The sequence below is a fragment of the Miscanthus floridulus genome, chromosome 11, assembly GCF_019320115.1.
Source record: "Miscanthus floridulus cultivar M001 chromosome 11, ASM1932011v1, whole genome shotgun sequence".
NCBI classification, from domain to species: domain Eukaryota; kingdom Viridiplantae; phylum Streptophyta; class Magnoliopsida; order Poales; family Poaceae; genus Miscanthus; species Miscanthus floridulus.
In genome coordinates this window covers 101,373,830-101,395,026 of record NC_089590.1, presented here as the reverse complement: position 1 = coordinate 101,395,026, position 21,197 = coordinate 101,373,830, and the positions used below count along the sequence as shown (strand labels likewise).

At 44.4% G+C, this 21,197-nt stretch overlaps 2 protein-coding genes and 1 pseudogene across 2 annotated transcripts; 1 reads left to right on the top strand and 2 right to left on the bottom strand.

The window, feature by feature from the left end:
• The first annotated feature begins 1,705 nt into the window (after positions 1-1,705).
• Positions 1,706-9,502, top strand: LOC136494267 (SNF2 domain-containing protein ENL1-like). The gene is given in 21 exon segments (XM_066490438.1): positions 1,706-2,022; positions 2,091-2,989; positions 3,456-3,586; positions 3,676-3,730; positions 3,903-4,139; positions 4,621-4,676; positions 4,774-4,864; positions 5,410-5,547; positions 5,634-5,717; positions 5,869-6,078; positions 6,163-6,234; positions 6,842-6,922; positions 7,008-7,126; positions 7,239-7,350; positions 7,711-7,779; positions 7,862-7,956; positions 8,309-8,437; positions 8,614-8,685; positions 8,770-8,843; positions 8,846-8,901; positions 9,042-9,502. Coding segments are annotated over 21 exon segments (3,156 nt in total). The 5' UTR covers positions 1,706-1,814; the 3' UTR covers positions 9,210-9,502.
• Positions 9,503-15,975: 6,473 nt separating this feature from the next.
• Positions 15,976-16,791, bottom strand: LOC136492562 (cell wall integrity and stress response component 4-like). The gene has a single exon (XM_066488536.1). The coding sequence runs from the start codon at positions 16,789-16,791 to the stop codon at positions 15,976-15,978; it is 816 nt and encodes a 271-aa protein (XP_066344633.1).
• Positions 16,792-18,619: 1,828 nt separating this feature from the next.
• On the bottom strand, positions 18,620-20,108 carry LOC136494959 (protein STAY-GREEN LIKE, chloroplastic-like; annotated as a pseudogene).
• Between the last annotated feature and the right edge of the window lie 1,089 nt (positions 20,109-21,197).

The following is a 21,197-nucleotide window of genomic DNA, read 5'->3' as shown; positions in this document are numbered from 1 at the left end:
ATATATAACTTTTTAATACCATGAATCAAAATTCTATGTTTAGAGAGACGGTTTTATCTTCCATTTTTTTAAGATTGCCACGTCTTAAAACCTGATGTACGAAACCTTCCACTAAGGCTAGCATAATGCTAAATAGTCGTAAGAATTCATCGTTTAGGGTGAGTAGATAAAAATTAATAGTAAAAGATATGCATCAAAGTGTGATGAAATACTACTATGTCAAATACCGTGTGAAATAAAATACTCCTGTGTCAAAGTGTCTGCTATAGGAGGGAGTGTGGTACTAGTATTTGTATTTATATTAAAAACAACTCCACTCTATCCAATTTTGTGATTGGCTGGTTGCACTTTCACCTATAGTAAAAACACAGTCCTCGCCGTGTTTTTATTTCCACCCACGCACGGCATGGCATACCCGCCCTCGTACAACCACTCGAGGCGGTTGTCCTTTCCATTGATCTCCTTTCCCTAGCGTCGCAAATCCTCCTCTCCTCACCAAGCCACGCGGCACGGCACGCTCCTCCCCCCCCCCCCCCCCCCCCCCGTCTGGTTGCCCATCTCCCTTCTGTCCCTATCCGCGCCGCCGCTCCTCGCGTCAGTCCAGGGCAGAGCTCAGGTCTCTCGATCTCCCCCTTCGCTGCCAGTTGCTGCAGTTCCCAAGAGAAAAATGCATATTTGGGACTCCAAACAACGCGCTTCGTAAATTTGGGACTCCAAACATCGTCTTCGTAAAAATAACCCTTCAGACGTTGGACTCTTGATTTCCTTGACATTTGGTGTATTTCATATCTTTTTTAATATAAATACATGTATTTCTGTCCTAATCGGACCCTTTTGCCCTTCTGGCGTTTTGCACTTGGATACGAGATCGATCGTTCTATCTCCCAGCGTCGAACCCCGATGTATCCCTGATCGCGCTAGCCGTTCCATCTCCCCACCGCCGCCATTCCTCGACGCGCCGGCAAGGATGGACATCCTCCCGATGATCTGGACGCCCGCCAGCTCGCAAGAGCTTTGGCGTCCCAGTAACAGCCCTGGACGTGGTGGCCGCGCCGGCTGAGGGCTTGGCAGCGCCGGCTGAGGGCCTGGACGTGCTGGCAGAAGCCACGATCAGTGCTCTAGCCCTAGCGAGAACTCATGAGTGCTTAATATTGTGTGATATGCCATGAATTTTAATCTATTACATGTCCCAGCACGAGCCATTTTTTGTGCATTTTTATCTATTTTTATGAATTTTTACTGTATTTTAAGGCCAGCCAACATGGCCAGGCATGCCCAGGCGGCGGCCAGCACGCCCAGCGAGCCAGCATGCACCGGCGGCGGCCAGCTATCCTGGCCAACGAGCCAAACCGAGCCCAAGGCCTCTACGTGAGGCCACAGGGCCAAAATCGTCCATCCAGGTCACAAATACATGTATTAAAAATAAAAAGGATGAAATACATCTAATGTCATGAAAATAAAGAGTCTAACATTTGGGGACTATTTTTACGAAGACAATGTTTAGAGTTCTAAATCTACAAAGCGTATTGTTTGGAGTCCCAGACATGTAATTTTGTCGGTTCCCAATCACTCGAGATTTGTGGTTGGTTCCGTTTCGGTTGCGAATCCTTTCCGTCCCGTTGGAATTCGAAATTTGAAACGGCCGCGGCCGCTCGCCATCCAATATTCCCCTTCGGCCCTTCCTTCCTTCTTCTCCTTCCTGTCCCTCCTCCACAAGGTGAGAAACTGAGAAGGAAGAGCACCCACTCCCCTCGTCCCCACCGCTCCCTCGATTCGGTTCCGTCCCCTCGCCCCTTGGGCGTCTCCGCGGCTGGATGGCGTCTCCCCCGCCCTTCGATCTCTGCAGCGACCTCGACGACGACGACATCGACGAACCCGTCACCGCCGTCCCCAAGGATCGCCATCTCCCTGCCGCCGCCCCCACGCCCAACGGCCTCAACGACCACCTCCTCCGCTTCACCCGCAGCTTCCAGCGCACCACCCAAAACCCTAACCCTAGCCCCAATCCGCCTCCGCCTCCAGGTACTGTACGGTCGTCTCTTCTCGCTCCATTGTTTTTCCTCTCCTTTCAATCTATTCTCTCTTCGCAGAAGCCGCCGCCGAAGAACAAGTCGGGAAGGTCAAGCTCGCCGGCCGCCGCCGCCTATGCAAGCTCGCCACCACCGCCACCGTCACTCAGCAAGTGGATGAGGAGGAGGTGGATGGCGACAACCAGGACGACGGCGAAAGCATATTCGACATCCTAGATGACCTCACCACCCGATTCGACTCTCTATCCGTCCAGAAACCCGGCCCCACCGAGAGGCCCAGGACACAGCAGCTCACCCCTCTGCCCTGCGCCATCACCGTGGACGACCTAGATGACCAGAGCGCAGATGCTGGGGATGCCCATCCTGGCGCCTCCTCGCCCGTTCAAAGTTCTAGTTCTGATGAAGCTACGGTCACCACCAGACGCCCTCAGGTCAAGATTGAAACTACTTCAGTCTCCTCAGCCTGTACCCATTATGCCTGTGATGACGTCCGTGGCAAGGGGAAGAACAAAGGGACAGCCAAGCTAAATAGGGTATCAAAGGCCTCATCCTTTGTTAATTCTTATTCCGACTCTGATTATGACAACTGTGGGGAGGACCAAGGAACAGGAACAACTTATGCTGTTAAGCAGGTAAGAAACAAGGCATTCACAAGGAGACCACCCAAGATCTCAACATTCAGGAACAATGACCTCAGTGATGATGAGCTGGGTCAGGAGAAGGAGAATCTTGGAGCTGTGGAGAACAATGCTGAGGATGTTGGATGGGAGAAGACGGAGGACTTCAAGATGCATCCAACTGGAACTGCTGCAACATCCAAGCCATACAAGCTCCCAGGAAAGATATTCAAGATGCTTTTCGCCCACCAGCGTGAGGGCCTCCGTTGGCTCTGGGTTCTGCACTGCAGGGGAACCGGAGGAATCCTAGGGGATGACATGGGCCTTGGCAAGACGATGCAGGTTTGCCATGCTCAGCTCCCCCTTTCTCGAGCTTTTCCAGATTACATTAAGGCTTAGAGGGGTTTTACTGTTACTGCTGACGCCACTTTGCTGTCTGCCCTTCTTTTAACTCAGGGCTGTAACTGTTTATTGGGCTTGTTTTCTCAATTAGTTGTAGGGGCAGGATAGGCTTTTGTTTACTTTCCGATGCATAGCTTCCTGTCCTTGTAATAATTTACAGAAGTGTGAACATGCACACCCACATTGTTCTGTTCTGTTTTTTTTTTCTGTATTTATTTATGAAGCTGAAATCAGTTTCTTTCAGACAGAAGCTTAGACCTCTTTTGTTGGCTTGTTGTCCTATAAGCTAGTCATTTCCCAGTTGGCTTCATATTATGCATCTGTTCACAATTTCACCTCTTTTGCCAGCAGTTCATTTAGCTAAGAAATCCACTAATGGAATCGTGCAACCTTATTTCTGCTGCAGGTTGCTGCATTTCTGGCTGGATTGTTTCATTCTCGTCTAGTCAAGAGGGTGCTCATTGTTGCTCCAAAGACACTTCTGGCTCATTGGACCAAGGAGCTTTCAATTGTTGGCCTTAAAGAGAAGATCAGAGAGTATAGCACACTATATATCTTTTGTCAATTCCATAGGATCCAGTCCTGTAAGTTGGTGCTAATCATCTTTTCCTTTCCATTTTTGACAGCTACTCTGGCCCTAGCACAAATATTCGCAGTTATGAACTCCAATATGCCTTCAAGGTAAATTCTTGTACCACAAAGGTATCTTCCGTAAGGATTATTCTTGATCTAGCTTATTGTAACATGGCATTGTGTAGCACTTAAAAGTTTGAACAGTTTAAACTAAATTCATGAATCCCTCCCAAAATGTTGCAATTTGTCCTGGCAAATGTTTAACTCCATCTTTTTACAGGAGGGTGGTATCCTCCTAACCACCTATGACATTGTCCGGAACAACTACAAGCTAATAAGAGGCAACTCCTACAACAATGATGATGATGATGAGGAAGGAACATTGTGGAATTACATAATTCTTGATGAGGGGCATCTAATAAAAAACAATAAGACACAAAGGGCCCAAAGCTTGTATGAAATACCTTGTGCCCATCGCATTGTGATCAGTGGGACACCTATTCAAAATAACTTGAAGGTATCCATCACCCCATTCCTCGATTCCTGCTGATGGATAAGTCTCATGTGTGGCTGGTCTTTGTGGGGCTGTGATGCTCACATGGTTATGGTCCTTGTGGCTGTTTTCTGTTTTTAGGACAGCATCTTAGACTAGAGGACAGCATCTTAGAGGACAGCATCTTAGACTAGAGGACATCATCTTAGCTAGGACAGCATATTAGCATCTTAGACTAGCATCTTAGACTAGCATCTTGGCATATGCTTGGCTGGCTAGCAGCCTATAAATATGTAACCCCAACCCCTCAGGTTGGTATGGCATTTGTGTGAGCTTGTGTGAGAAATAGACAAGAAAATTGCCCCAACTCCTAGTGTCATCCTCTCTCGATGAGAGTAAGAATTCTCCTACTACCAAGAGTGAGAATTCAGCGACTAACACCTGCAACTTTGTATTTTATGTGCTATAGTACATGTTTTGCAAGTAAGTCTTATTATCATTGCAGGAAATGTGGACTCTGTTCAATTTTTGTTGCCCAGATGTCTTGGGTGATAAACAACAGTAATACCATACAGTCCATTACTCTCTATTTTTCCTGTACTCCCAAAGTTGCTTGACTGCCCTATCTAATGCCATCTATTTCTCTGTATTGTTACAGGTTCAAAATAAGGTTTGAAACGCCTATCCTTCGAGGAAATGACAAAAATGCTACAGCTCGAGAGAAGCATGTAGGCTCAAATGTGGCAAAGGTAATAACTTATTTCCTGAACTTCTTTTTGTTTCTAATGTACCAATATATGGACGGGATATGACTCTGCCTTCCCTGATAGTATGGTTGGACAAATGAACTTGTTTGCTCATTGTTTTGGATTTTATGGATTTGGACAACAAGGTGTTCATCTATGTTGGTGTTTTGTACTGTAAAAGCTTGGGGTTTGGTATATTCCAGTACTGCACAGATATGTGAAGGCTCGAACACAACTTCATTATTAGTCTTTTATAAAGTAACACAGTTATACATCAACAAATTGTAATTTGAGTGACTCATTCATATACCAACTTGGTAGCACATTCATCTTTGATTGACCCTTGAAAGCAATGCTTATGTGCTGCATCCAGACTTAAGATTACTTATATCTACTTTCAGTTGAAACACTAAGAGGGTGAACATGTGATAATTAAGCCTATTTAGTTTGCTGCCTTTTTGTGTGCTCACCAGTCCTAAATATGTCGCTCTTTACTTGATATAATATGATATTGTTTTATGTTGTTGGTTTTGAACTATATTTCATAGGAACTAAGAGAGCGAATCAAACCATACTTTTTGCGACGCATGAAAAGTGAAGTTGTCTTTGATACTGGTGCATCAGAAGAAAAAACATTGGCCAAGAAGAATGAGCTAATTATCTGGCTGAAGTTAACACCATGCCAGGTTTGAATTTGGTGTCATTGTTATGAGAAGTTGCTTGAGCTATTGATTAATGATTATATTTTCCGGTGACCTTTCTTTGGATGCAGAGGAAACTATATAGAGCTTTTCTGAACAGTGAGTTGGTTCATTTAGCGTTGCAGCCAAAGGCGTCACCGTTGGCTGCAATCACAGTAAGAATAAGCCTTTTCTTCATAATGATGCTATTTACCCTTTGCCTTTGGGGCTAGGGTGTTGTTTGTAGCCTTATAGAAAAGCTTGCTGTTGCATGTTTATTGATGAGATTATGTTCGCTACACTGCTTTACTTTATTCTCTCCAACAGATATTGAAGAAAATCTGTGATCATCCACTGCTATTGACTAAGAAAGGTGCTGAGGGTGTCTTGGAAGGAATGGATGAAATGTTGAATGATCAAGACATTGGAATGGTAGAAAAAATGGCCATGAACCTTGCAGATATGGCTCATGATGATGATGCACTGCAAGTTGGTCAGGATGTCTCATGCAAGCTATCATTCATCATGTCCTTGTTGGTAAGTATTATTAGATGCATGCCCATTTTGGTTGTTACCTATGCATTTGTACTTGCTCAAAATAATTAACACCTGATGTTGCAGCGGAACCTTGTTGGAGAGGGGCATCATGTTTTAATATTTTCACAGACTCGTAAAATGCTAAACCTTATTCAGGTATATTGTTGCTACTTTAATTCTTTTCTGCTTCGTACTACCTTAGCACATCCTGCACCTCGTGACTTTTAGACTCATTTCTTCTAATTTGATATATTGATACAATACAGTTTAGATCCAATAATTTATTTGGGCCGTTTGTTACTCTTGAATCTCAATGTGCATGGGTAAGCTCCATAACTAGAGAACATTTATGGCCAGTCATCTTTAGTAAAATTTTGGTGAAAACTAAAATACATGGACTCATTACTGTCACATTTATGCAAGATTGCAAGCTGAAGTGTAACATCACATCCTGTTCTTTTAGTAAAAGTTTGGTTGCCTTTTAATCTTTCATAGTGTCATTGGTAATCACTACCACATCAATCTAGAGTTCATTTCCCTAGCCAGTGATGTTACACTACCACATCAATCTGGACTCTAGATTTCATTGCACATCAATCTTTCATGTGAGCATTAGTTTGCCAGTAGCCTTTTTGACCTGCAATCTACTGCTGGCATAAAGCGTCAGTGATGCTTTTTGGCCTCTTGGTACCAGAATGTTCTTCATTGACAATTTCTTTGGCCTATTAGCTCAACAATTTCAGTCATTGGCTTATTGTAACAGGAAGCCATAATATTAGAGGGCTATGAGTTTTTGCGCATTGATGGCACCACCAAGGTTTCTGAGCGGGAAAGGATTGTGAAGGTTCTTTTCGCCTTCCCTTTTTTCAACCTACATCATAGAGCTGCCCATATCTTTTTTGTTGCTTACACAAACTTGCATCCTTCAGGACTTCCAAGAGGGTCGTGGAGCTCCAATTTTTCTGCTAACCACACAAGTTGGTGGACTTGGACTTACACTCACCAAGGCAGCTCGCGTCATAGTAGTTGATCCTGCATGGAACCCTAGGTATCTGAACAATGATACCTAACTGTATGTCTGTATCAATTGAAGTTTTCTTGAATGAGTGTTTAACACTACAAGTTTTCTATCTTACACACTTGTTTTTTTCTATTTACAGTACAGACAATCAAAGTGTTGATCGTGCTTACCGAATTGGACAGACCAAAAATGTGATTGTATACCGCTTGATGACATCTGCGACCATTGAAGAAAAGATATACAAATTACAGGTTCAAATATCACTTCTTACCTTCTGGTTGATGCAATTACTAGCAGTATGACCTTTCTATACATGGTTTTATATGGTGAAATTTTAGTTACATCCTTCTGTTTCTCTCTATAACAGCATAGACCATACTACTAAAATTTGATTTCTAGGTGTAAAATCAGCTAATATTTTTTGTTTATGTAAATGGTAATGTAATGTGTTACTTGGATATCCTTCTTACCTTGCTATGCACACAACTCTATTTCTTTCATGGATTTCTCTAGCCTTGTGGTTTGTGCTTCCATCTTAGCAAATCACTATTTAAAAAAAATGTGTGAAAAGAAAGCTAGACTGAATAGTGAGATATTATCTTTTTTCTCAGGTTTTGAAGGGGGCTCTGTTCAGGACAGCTACGGAACAAAAAGAGCAAACACGTTACTTCAGCAAGAGTGTACTTGTTCTGATTCCATTTCCTGTCATTGTTTGCTCAATTTCCTATTAGATACTTATGGGTATCCTGATTGTGCCCTCAGGATATTCAAGATCTATTTAGTTTGCCACAACAAGGATTTGATGTTTCCCTCACGCAGAAGCAGTTGCAAGAAGAGCATGGTCAACAAGTTGTTATGTAAGAGATCTGTTTTCATTAAACTTCTTTTAGTTGCAGCACAATTAACTTGATCTTGATGGTACAGTATTATGTGTCATGTTGTAGATAATTGGTGGTTACAATAATAATAATTTTATTTACATTATTACATAAATTTGTAATGTTACTGCAGTGACAAATAGGCAGAACCGGCACACCACAAACTGTTGATACTCTGGGAAATTTGTAGGTTTTTTTTTTGACATTCTTTATTTGCGGAAGACAATAGAGTACCCTAGAAACATGCAGCTCTTGTTTCCAGACGAATTTCCTGCTTGATCACTGTGCACTATTTCACTGAAACCTGCTGGGTTTGTTACACATCTTACAGGGATGAGTCCTTGAGGAAGCATATACAGTTTCTGGAGCAACAAGGAATAGCCGGTGTGAGCCATCACAGCCTCCTATTCTCTAAAACTGCAACCCTGCCCACGTTGAGTGAGAATGATGCACTGGACAAGTTAGTGTTACTGCTTTTTTAACACTATTGCTATTCATAGATTTATTGTTACTGAAGTATACCACAGTTTTGAGCTTGTCTCCAATTTCCTTACCTTGCATTGATGTTTGTCATACTGCCATATTTATGATTGTATACAAACTTGAATGCCTCAATTACACTGCTTTTACATGCAGCAAACCTCGTGGCATGCCCATGATGCCCCAGCACTATTACAAGGGATCCTCATCTGACTGTGTCGCCAGCGGGTAAGGATGGCCATGTTCCCCCTGCATGATTGTACTGTGCTGCATAGGTAGGTCTATTAAACTTTGTGTTTCTATTTTGTGCAGGGCAGCTTTTGCGTTGAAGCCAAAAGATGAAAGTTTCACCGTTCGAAAGTACTCTCCAAGCAACAGAAGTGCAGAGATCCTGAAGAGTTAAGGGCGAGAATCAACCGGCTTTCACTGACCCTCTCCAACGCTGTAACTCATCCTCTCACATGTCTTTTATTCAGTATATATATATATATATATATATATATATATATATATATATATATATATATATAGATAGATAGATAGATAGATAGATGAGTGTAAATCAATTGTTGAATTGAATCTAGGCGCTGGTGTCGAAGCTACCAGATGTTGGTGAGAAGATAAGGAGGCAGATAAGCGGGCTGGATGAGAAGCTGGCTTCTGCTGAGAAGGGGCAGAAGGAGGAGGCCACTGAAGTGATTTCCTTGGATGATCTGATTACAGATATGAAGAACATAACAGTGCCCATTTAGGCTGTCGGGAGTCTGATGTTGTAAGTGTCCATTTAGGCGTGCTGGCTGGGGCTAGGTGGTGCAAAAGTGTTTTGAAGTTGTTGGTAGACACTAGTAATAGATTTAGTCACTGGGTTGTGACTAGCAACGCCACCATGTCTGCATCACGTTGCATTTTTAGATAATGGTAGATTAAACAACCGGCTTCTTCCTTTAAGAAGGAATCAGGCCACGAGTTCAATACAAAAGAACATCAACATACCAGCTGACCAAAACATTGACGGCAGTACAAAACCAGTTTTTAACCAAAAACTAAACACAGTCTAAGAGCATAAGGCCATCTGAAGAAAGTAGAGCACTGCAAAGCCGTAGTCTCTAGCTTCTGGCATCCTTGGACAATAAACTTCTTCATGTCTTCACTCCTTTGTAACAGCCCCTACTGCCGCAGTCAGTGCGTAGCTTTGAACACGACCTGCAAAATAGATTTTGGATTGCATTTGTCAAATACCGATTCATTTCTTGTAAGCCAAAGCGACCAGCACAATGTAGCAGCTCCTATAAGCAACAAGCTTCTAAATTCTCTCCCACTTTGTTTATGCCAAGCACCAAAAATATTTCGTGTACTTGGTGGTGGTTTTAAACCAAGCACCATATGGATAGCACGCCACAAGGCCTTGTCCATCACACAATCGAAAAACAAATGTTGAATACTCTCTAGTTTAGAGCAATAACAATAATTTCGGTTTCCCCTCCAATTTCGTTTAGCTAAATTATCCTTTGTTAGAATTACCCCTCTCCTTAGAAACCATATAAAGATCTTAACTTTTAATGGAATTCTAAGACGTCAAATGTCCTGAGAGACTTTGAGGCCATTGCTTATTAGGTACGCATACATGGATTTGACCGAGAACATTCCACTAGAATGCAAGTCCCAGCAAAAGGAGTCCCTGCCATCCTGTAAATTAATACTCGCAATCCTACCAATTAGGTCCTGCCAATCCAACAACTTGTTTCCCACTAACGCTCTTCTGAAGGTGATGTTAATTGGTACCGACAGTAGAACCTCAGCCACTGTAGACTGCTTCCTGCGGGCAATATTGTATAGGGATGGATAAACCTCTTTCAAAGGAGCTCCCCCTAGCCAACGATCCTCCCAAAACCTGATTTGGGAGCCATCCGAGACCTTGAATCTTCCTAATCTCAGAAACTGCTCTTTTACCCCCATAAGACCCATCCAGAAGTGAGAGTCCCCCGGTTTCTTAGTCACTTGAGATAAAGTCTTATTTTTAATATACTTGTTTCTAATAAGTTCTTGCCAAATACCATCTTCATTCAAAAGCTTGAACAACCATTTACTGAGCAGACATTTATTTTGGATTTCTAGGTTCTGGATGCCAATGCCCCCTGTTCCTTAGGTTGGCAAATAATTGGCCATCTAACTAACCTATATTTTTTCTTGTGTTGATCATTCTGCCAGAAAAATCGTGATCTAAAATACTCAAGCTTCTTTAAGACCCCCCTTAGGAATCTCAAAGAAGGAGAGCATGAACATAGGAAGACCGGACAGAATAGAGTTGATCAACACTAATCTACCGCCAACTGACAACATCTTCCCCTTCCAACAACTGAGTTTTTTTTCTCAAATCTTACCTCTATGTTCTTCCAATCTATGTTATTCAATTTCTTGTAGTGCATAGGGAGCCCAAGGTACCGACATGGATAAGAACCTAATTCACAACCAAATAATTACCACCAACTGACAACATCTTCCCCTTCCAACAACTGAGTTTTTTTTCTCAAATCTTACCTCTATGTTCTTCCAATCTGTGTTATTCAATTTCTTGTAGTGCATAGGGAGCCCAAGGTACCGACACGGATAAGAACCTAATTCACAACCAAATAATTATGAATATAGATTTTCCTCCTCCTTTGCCTTACCAAAGCAAAAAAATTCACTTTTGTAGAAGTTAATCTTAAGGCCAGATAATTGTTCAAACATACATAGAATTAGTTTCATGTTTGTCGCTTGCTCAATATCATGGTCCATGAAGATTATTGTATCATTCGCATATTGTAGGATAGATAACCCATCTTCCACAAGATGCGGAACTACCCCACTAACCTGCCCATTTACTTTGGCCCTGACAATCAAAATGGACAACATGTCCACCACTAAGTTAAACAAAACGGGTGACAAAGGGTCACCTTGTCTAAGACCCTTTTGGGTTTGAAAGAAAGGGCCCATCTGATCATTAATTTTTATACCCACATTTCCACCCTGCACGAAGGTTTTAATCCAATTGCACCATGTTTCAGAAAAACCTTTCATTCGTAAAGTCTGTTGCAAAAAAGACCACTTGACTTTATCGTAAGCTTTCTCAAAGTCTATTTTGAATAAAACTCCATTTAGCTTCTTCCTATGCATCTCGTGGATTGTCTCATGAAGAATTATTGCCCCTTCCATGATATTCCTACCCGGAAGGAAGGCTGTCTGGGAAGGTCGAATGATTTTTTGGGCAACAAGAGCAATTCTATTTGAGGCTACTTTTGTAAAAAATTTGAAACTGACATTAAGCAAACAAATAGGTCTGTATTGTTCTATCCTGTTTGCTTCACTACCCTTTGGCAGCAGGATTATAGTTCTAAAATTTAAACTATGCAAAGCCAGCTCACCCCTATGAAAGTCCTCAAATAACGCCATTAAGTTACCTTTGATCACCTCCCAGAAAACTTGGTAAAATTCAACTGGAAAGCCATCTGGCCCAGGGGCGGTATTATGCTTCATTTGGAAAATAGCCCTCCTGACTTCAGCCTCGAAAAAGCAATCAGCTAGGATTTCATTTTCCAAATTTGATACTTGAGGCATATCCTCAGTCCGTGACTCATCCAAGAACATGGTGGGTGCCTTGGGAGGACCAAATAGGTTTTTGTAATAGTTGGTGATATACTTTTTAGATTAGAATCACCACTAATTACCCCCTCCTCCTGTTCCAAACGGAATATCCGTGTTTTCCTATGTTTACCGGACACCACCAAGTGAAAGTATTTGGTATTCGCATCCCCTTCAAGTAAATTCCTGATTTTAGCTCGTTGGTACCATTTGAGCTCTTCTTCTCTTAGGAGATCAGCAAGTCTATCATTTAACACATGTTTAAGATTTACTTCTTCTTCATTGAGATGTATGGATTCTGCTTTTTTGTCTAATTCATCTAACTTATCTAGCAACGCTTTCTTCTCTTTTTTATATGCCCCACTAGTGTTCTTCGCCCACCCCCTTAAGTATTGTCGAAGCCGCCTAATTTTAGCCTGCCATCTTTCTAAAGGGGTGTTACCCATCTACACACTAGCCCAGATCTCTTTGTCCATGTCCATGAAACCTTCACTAAGTAACCAACCAAGCTCAAATTTAAAGTAAGGGTGGGAGTTACTAGACGAAGGATTTCCTGTATCCATAAATAACGACGTATGGTCCGAGATTTCTCTGGTTAAAGCCTGAATAGACGATTTGGGGAACTTTAATTCCCACTCAGTGGACATTAAAATTCTGTCCAACTTTTCAAAAGTCGGGTTCTGTAGGTTGTTTGCCCACGTAAATTTCCTACACGAAAGGTCTAGCTCCTTAAGATTGAAAGCGTCTATGATATCATTGAAAAGAAATGGTCATCTGTCATTGTAATTAGAGTTGCTTTTCTCCCTTGGCCCCCTAATGATGTTAAAGTCACCCCCTAAAATCATAGGTAGCGGCTCCTTAGCACAAAGGTGGGCTAATTCCGTCAAAAAACTTTCTTTAAAACTGGGTTGAGCAGCACCATACACAGAGACAAGTAGCCATTGGAAGCCATCATCTTTGTTCCTGATTTTAAACTTAACAAAGAATTCTCCTTCTTCTATTTCTCCAATACCGTGAGAAGATTAATCCCCAACAACATACCTCCGGACCTGCCCCTCAGAGGTTTGACATGCCAAAGGAAATCCTTCCCACCGCACAGATTTTTGAGAAACACCTGAGTACACTCTCCTCTACCCGTTTCAGATAGGGCAATAAAATCTAAGTTCTTTTCAAGCATCAAGTCCGAAAGAAATTTAAATTTCTTCGGATCACCTAAACCATTACAATTCCAGAAAACACCTTTCATTTAGACCGTGGAAGGTATCTTTTTCCTTAATTTTTTCTTTCTTTTCCAATTTTTTCCCCATTGATGTTTTGCACGGGTATCCTCCGAACCCCCGCAATCGCCATCAGATGGACCCTCAGCCATCTCACCACAAATATGGTTCAAAGCCAAGATATCAATATCATCTCCCCATAGTTAGTCAGAATCATCTAATAACGACGAAACCGATTCGCAAGTTATTTCTAGCTCCGACCTCTTGGCACAACTAAGCCTATCCTTTTCTACAGATTTAAGGCAATCTAATTGCTCAGAACACGAGAAGTTAGACTCATCCAAATAGACCCCCAACGAACTTATCTTAGCAGCGATTACTGAATTATCTAAAGCTGAAAATGGGTTAACTGAGGAAGAATTACCTTGCGTAGTTGATTCCTCCAAGTTCCTTTTGGCCTTCAGCTTAGCAGCTCGCTGCGGTGAATCCTGGTCCCCCGCACAAGCATTTCTTTTGCTAGCTCGGGAAGGTGTTACTACAGGCTGAGTCCCAGATTTAACCGGAGTGTTTGGGCCATCAATCATCATTGCAACTGGATGAGTACCTTGTGCTGAAATTTTGGGCTGACCTACCGCCGGCCCAATTGGAACCGTCATCCACGCACCATTGTTACCATCACCAGATGGCTGAAGTACCACTGTAGGCTTATCCTTTCTAGTGACCACAGTAGAAACATTATTAGTCCTAGGAGAAAGAACAGCCTGGCGACCCATCTTAGGAGGTGCCGAACCAGACCTAGCTTTGCTTTTTCTTTCCTCCACATCTTCCTTTTTGTTATCATTGTTACTTTTTTCCTCTTCTTCTTCCTTGTTTTTCTCTTCCTCAGCATCGCTATTTGGATCAAAATCCAAATCCATGTCAATTGGCCTCGGTGATGATTCAGAATCAGAGTTCACCGTGAATTGTAATTCATAAACGAAGTCCCCAATAACTATGTCCACTAAATCCGGGACAAGACCAGGATCAAGGACTGCCACCTGAATCCTGCCCATCTCATGTGCTTTCACAAACTTCATATCTACTTTCCTAGTCACCCCAAGTATGGAGCCAACTGCCCATACAATGGGAAATTCCAGGAGATCATCAGGGAGCCCCCTGAACTGAACCCAAACCTTGGGGATCTCATATTTAAACACATTAGGATTGCTTTTGGTTTCGAAATCCATCTTTGCTACTGTACATTTAGCCACCACAGTTCCCACGCGCACCATTCGCTCTAGTTCATCTGTGGAAGGAAAATTCGCAGTAAAAGTGTTTTCCCCTAATGCTTTCACCTCCCAATTCACATTGCCAGGTATGAGCCTCTCAAGTTCAGTACTGACCTACAGTTCAGTCATAGTACCTTATGAGATTTTCGCCTTAGCAATTTTTGAATCTCTCTTTTCCTTTTGCTTCCCAATATGGTCAATGTAATAGAAACCCAATTTTTCCACCGCAAACCCATGTGGCACTGCGATAGGTTTAGCACCCTTTGTAAAAGGGCAAGCTTTCATGACATGATCATCACTGTCACAGATCTCACAGCAGAGTACCTTTGAACACTCGTTCAAGACATGCCCCTTGGTTAAACAACGGAAGCAGTATGGAGTTTTGTTCTTTCCTTTACCCGCATTCTGCCTTGGCATCATACTATCACTCTGATTGATGGCCCTCATATTAGCTTCCTGCGAGTTGTTCTGTGAGTTCAGCATAGTACCTTCAGGGATTGGAGTTGCAGAAGTAGGAGCTAGAGCTTTCGCTGGAGCATTCGGCGTCGACGACCGGGATGCCATCGGGTTAGCGCCCCACTCCTCGCCGCCGTGATGGGATGGGTACTGACTACCCTGGCTGCCAATGGGAGGCTGATTCGCCATGCCAGAGCCTTGAGAAGTCGTCGCTTTGCGTCCCTCTCTCACCACCTCCACGAAAGACCGAGTCCTTTGCCGAGCAGGGTACAGCTTAATTCTTGTTCCAACTCTGGAGAAAAGCGCACCAAGGCCAGGGCACGGCCTGAATCTATAACGAGGCTAGACAGACTATTGTGTTATTTTGGTATGACTCAAAATGTTGTCTGGCTTTATTTGTAGCAATTGAACATAAACCAAACCAGGAAGAAATGGCACCAATCAAGTCTGCTCTTTGCTGCATCTCTGGGTGGGGTTTATCATTTATGCAAATGCAGGATTATGTTTCTAATCGGAATGCACTGCTGAACCTTTAATCAGTAGTGCATTCCTAGTATGTATATATATGCATACAAGCATAAAGAAACTCAATAGAATCTTAGCCATCTAGGTAGCTGTACATGTGTTGTATGGGTTAGTTGCTTGCACGTTGATGTAACACGGCAACCAACTCTCTCCTATTTTGTACGCCATTGCCATCTCTCTCTCTCCGGTCAAATATATGGGTGGTGTGTATCTCTTGTCTTTCTGAGCATCGACGGTTAGAGGCAATAGCACACGATGCCTTTTCTGATCATTATATATAATCAATCTCCAAACAAGGCAACCATCATCGATTACAGGCAGACTCTGATCATAACAATTCAATGAAAGAGGGAGTACTAGATAGAAGTAGAAGAAAAGCAAAGAAAAACACATGGACCATGGATGGATGGAAATGAGGAGCAGTCATCAGATCAGAGGAAGATGAAGCAATCCATGGAGATGATGGGATTGGTGAGGTCATCGGCCGGCGTCACCTGCGCAAGCGCAGCAGCAGTAGTGGAATCTGCATGAGCTGAGGATGAGATCTTGGCCTCCAATCTCCTCCTCAGGCTCTGGCTCTGGCTCACCTCTGTCTTCTTCTTCTTGTCCTTGTTCCTGGCCTGCGCGAGCGCGACGACCTCCCGCTGTGTTGCCGTCGTGCTCCGCCTGCCGGTGTTCTGCCTCTTCTTCTTGTGCTGCTGCTGCTGCTCGTAGGAGCCCGGTGGCGGTGGCGGTGCCGGGCGGGCGGACAAGGGGGACACCGACCGCGCGCGCTTGGGCGTGGGCGCTGCAAGCCTGTGCCTGTCGTCACTGCCACGGCCACTGATGGGCTTGCAACGGTCGGAGTCGGACGACTTGGACTTGGGGTCCAGCACCACAACGTCCCACTCCCGAGACGAGATGCTGTTGCTGGTGCTGGTGCTGGCGTTGGGGAGGAGGGCCAGCTCACGCGGCCTCCGCCGCCACAAGTAGGAGGAGGATGAAGCCGCAGACGATGACGACGAGGAGCCGGAGGAGGAGGCGCACAAGGAAGTGGACGCCACCAGTGACAGCGACAGCGACAGCGAGGAGGAGGTGGTGGTGGGAGAAGCGGAAGCCGCTCCTGCTTCCCCTGGCAATGGGTGCGGGTGCGGGTGCGGGTGCACGGCAGGAGAAGCCTGCGAGATGCCGGCGGTGGAACTGGAAGTGTTGCAAGGAATAGGATGACAAGGGAAACAGGGGTAGCATTTGCTAACGCAGGTGCCCATGCTGCTGGACTGACCTGACTGGTGGTGGCACGGCAGTCGGCAGGGCAGCGACTGATGAGATGCAATGCAAGAACGAGCGGAGCAGGCCTTCTCTTCTTTCCTCCTTTCCTTGCTCTGCTTTCTTTTCTTGTTGTGGAGAGAGAGTTGAGTTTGAGAGAGAGAGAGAGAGGGGAGAGAGAGAGAGAGACAGAGAGAAGGCGTTGTAGATAATATAGATATTATTACAGATAGATAGATAGGTACAGGGAGCAAGCAATCGTGCTTAGCTTACTCTACCCGTTGTCAATCTCTGCAGGCTGTCGTACAAAAAGTCAATCAGCAAATTTTGTTTCAGGCCTTGTTTAGATTGTAAGTTTTTTCACTCTTTCTCTGTCACATCAAATTTTTAGACACATGCATAGAGTATTAAATGTAGATAAAAAAATAACTAATTACACAGTTTAATTGTAAATTACGAGACGAATCTTTTGAGCCTAATTAGACCATAATTAGACAATAATTATCAAATACAAACGAAAGTGCTACAGTATCAACTGCCGATTCCTAGCCCCAGCCTCAGTGCAGCTAGCGATGATGTAGTGTAGGTAAAAAGTGTCGATGGGCATGGCCTACCTGCAACTGCTACCTACTCTAAAATTGGAGCGCACAAGGTTTGAAATCGCAACGGCAGTCGTGCCGTACGGATGGCCCTGCGCTGAGCTGCCCTGCCCTGCCCATCCATCTTCTGACTGAATGTTCTATAGTACTATCAACTGAATCGTCGGCAATGCAATGCCCATCAATCCTCAATCGCTCGCTTTCTCGGGGCAACAGCAACGCCAGCTCTTGCAGTAATACATGAGCAATGCCAGCAAGTGTTGTATACAGAGTACTTTTTCACAAGTGCTGTTTTTACAGAGTTGAGTTGAGCATGCTGGCAGCATTGCAGTCTAGTGTAGTAACAATGCCTCTTGTCGTGCATGAATTTTTGCAGCAGTACAGCGAACACAAGCCACAAACTTTGTAGCACCTTCAAGCTGCAATCAGCCCTAAGGGCTTGTTTGGGTGCCAAAATTTTTGGCAAAGTGCTACTGTAGCATTTTCGTTGTTATTTGGTAAATAGTATCCAATCATAATCTAATTAAGCTTAAAAGATTCGTCTCGTGGATTTCGTCTAAACTGTGTAATTAGTTTTATTTTTTATTTATATTTAATACTTCATGCATGCGTCTAAAGATTCGATGTGACGGGGAATCTTGAAAAATTTTGCAAAATGGGGTGGAACTAAACTGGCCCTAAACTAAAAATGCATCTTTGCTTTGATTCCGATAATCATCATCATCACAGATTCACAGCTATAGGTCATGCATACAAGTCTGAGCCACTTGTCAAACTTGATGGTTACACTCACTGTCACTGGACAAGTCACCATTCCTGTCCAGTGCAGTCCTAAAAAGGGGAAATCGCTGTGTGTTTCTCCTAGTGGAACTTCTGAAACCAGCCAGGTCGCCTGTTTCTGAATCTGAATGTCTGAAACCCCCACATTGCAGCTGGATTGTGTTCCCCCGTCTTTCAAAACGAGTAGCAATTGTATTGCTCAAAGATGCCGCAGAAATCGGTGCAAGCAACAAAACTACAAAGTAAAGCTAGCATCAGAAATCGGCAACCTAAACATTTTCTGCAAGCAACAGACGATGATACATTTTCCAAAAAAAGAAAAAAAGAAAAAGAAGAAGATGATGATACAGGCAAGTAAAATCTTCACTTCGCTTAGGAGGTGAAGCAGGAGTGAAACTGCTAGCAAGTAGCAAATGCCAATTCATGTATTCACTTTGATATGGTATATACATCGTAGGAGTAGCCAGGAAGAATGCATGCCAGTTAATTTATCCGCTGACGCTGATGAATTTACATATAATATAGCATAGTAAGTGCACATCAGCAGAGCAAAGAATGAACAACCTTTCCAAATTCTTTGACAATGGTTTGGTTGCCTGTAGGAGTATATATGAATCAGATCACGAATGTTTTGCTTGATCACTCTATAGTCCGTGTATAGGCAGGCAGCAGGCAGCAGGCAGCAGGCAGCAGGCAGCAGGCAGCAGGCAGCTGAATCAAAATCAGAGAAGGGCGAGCAGGGCGTTGAAGATTGTCTCCGGGGTCGCCCACTTCCTTCGCCGCTTGCTCTTGGTGATGATTAAGCTCTGCAGTTGGTCCAGCCGGCGGCCATCCAGATCAAGATCCAGCAGGTGGTTCCTCCTGGTGGCCTCCCTGAGCGGCCGGAGCTGATGGAGGGCTTGCAAGAGCTGGAGTGGAAATGCACCCACACCTTGGCCTCCATCAGCTCCGGCCGCTCCGCGAACAGAGCCGCGTCGCCGTGAATCACCGCCTTGAGGACCTTCACATCCATCCATCATCAGCTTATTAATTAGCAGATGAGGTTATTATTCCGGTTGGTTGGAATTGGAATGCAAGCAACGTACTACGTACCAGCAGCAGTTCTTTGGAGAAGACCTAGTATCTGAAACCTGCGGCCAGCTCCTGCAGGAGGTTGGCGCCGCTGACGAAGCAATGCACCTGCAGCGTCATCTCCCTCTCCCCGGCGGTGGACGCGGCGGTGGTCACCTCTTTCCACTCTGCCACCACGTCGTCCCTCTGCAGCGTCTGACTGCCAGCTGCGCAGCTGCTCGCTGGTCATGGGCCCGCTCACGGTTCGCCGTGAAGTCACAGTGGGTCAGAGTGTAGGCTCTGGGGAATGGAGGAGGCTGCTTGTTGCTCCGCAGCTCCTCGCCGGCGAACTCCACCTTGAGCTTCGCCGCATTGAAGGTCGTGGGAGGTCCCAAAATCTTTGCGGCCTGCAGATATCGAATCGACATGGTATCCATTTTAACCAATCAGATTATTGCATGACACTTGACACGGGGATTTCCCTTCATTTTTAAATAAATCTATTCTAATTTTCCTGCTAGTAGAAAAACCATACCGCTGTCCTGGCGTCACAGCTGACGACCAAGGAACGCGGCGGTTCCGCCCTGCAGCCACCCATCCTCCTGCCCGGCCTGCTGCTCGCAACGACACGCGCCGCCATGGATGCTGCTGCCGCCATCTTCAATTCAGATGATGGCCGGAATCTGGCATGCATACCTTGGGGCCGGGGGCCGGCCGTGAGCGAGCTAATTCAGACGACGCAGGAGCAGCAAGGCTCCCTTCCCTCTCATGGCAATGCAGTTGCGGTGTCTCTCCTCTCCTCTCCTCTCCTCCAAGCAAACTAGCAAAGCGGTCTGTCTGCTGATGCTGGTGGTGTTGCTGCGGCAACGTCCAGGGGGCAGGGGGCAGGGGGTCCGGTGCGAAGGACGGGAGGAGGAGAGCTGGGGAGGGACGTTTCCGCTGGCGCCGGTTTGTAGCTGTGGAAGGTTGACGACCGGGAGGCCTCCAGCCACCGGAGCACGGCCGACAGCTGGCATGTCTCTATTGGCTGTCCTGTCCGAATAAGGATAACAGGTTAACAGCACTGACGACGACATCAATAGCAGCAATCCATCACCTTTAAAGCTACGGAACCTGTATCATTCATGGAAATCAGGTATTTGCTAAATCAGTAGCTTTCTTTCGGGCTACGATTACTACATATATATTTTATGTTAAAATTGTAGCTTTAGTTTATTATAATTCCTGTAGATATAGTCTGTAAATTTTGGATCCGAGAATAAACCCCATTAGACAAAAATTGTCTGCGTTGACACAAAAACAATCAACCATTTACAATTGTTTCTATAGTTAGAAAAGATAAAAAAAATTGATATATTATGACACATAGATAATTTATAATTATTTATATAGTCAGACAAAGTAAAAATTTTGTTATATATGATAAAAGATAATTAACAAATCACATTATTGCGCATCCAATGGGTGCGCGGGTTGTCCGAACCATCAGCACTAGCCAGCTGGAGACGGTAATATCACGAGCGATGCAACCTGCACAGCACTACAAAGTTTGGGACTGTAACATCACACGTGAAACTGTCGCCTGAAATCCGAGTCGTTTTCAGGCATCTCAAGTGCAGTAGATTCGACTAGTATGGTCTATGGTACGTGGACTTGATCTTGATGTCTTATGATTAACTTATGTTTGTGAATTATGATGATTTGTTAGAGGGTGCAGCAGATTCAACCTACCTTTCTACACCACATCAGACTTAGCCCCCCCCCCCTCCCCCCCCCCCCCCCCCCCCCCCCCCCCCCCCCCGAGCCCACAACCAACCCATGTCTCAAGTCTAATCCAATCTAAAAGATTAGCCTAATGGGTGTGGACTGCTCCACCAAACCCCACAGCAGACGTCCACCGGAGTCCACAACAAATCAAGGTCTTGGACCTAATAACTTAAGCCAAAAGAGCGCAACAAGGATGTCGTGTGTGATGATGG

What these genes read in the sequence shown, in the direction of transcription:
- LOC136492562 (XM_066488536.1), bottom strand. Translation starts at nt 16,791, where the DNA reads ATGGGCACCTGCGTTAGCAAATGCTACCCCTGTTTCCCTTGTCATCCT.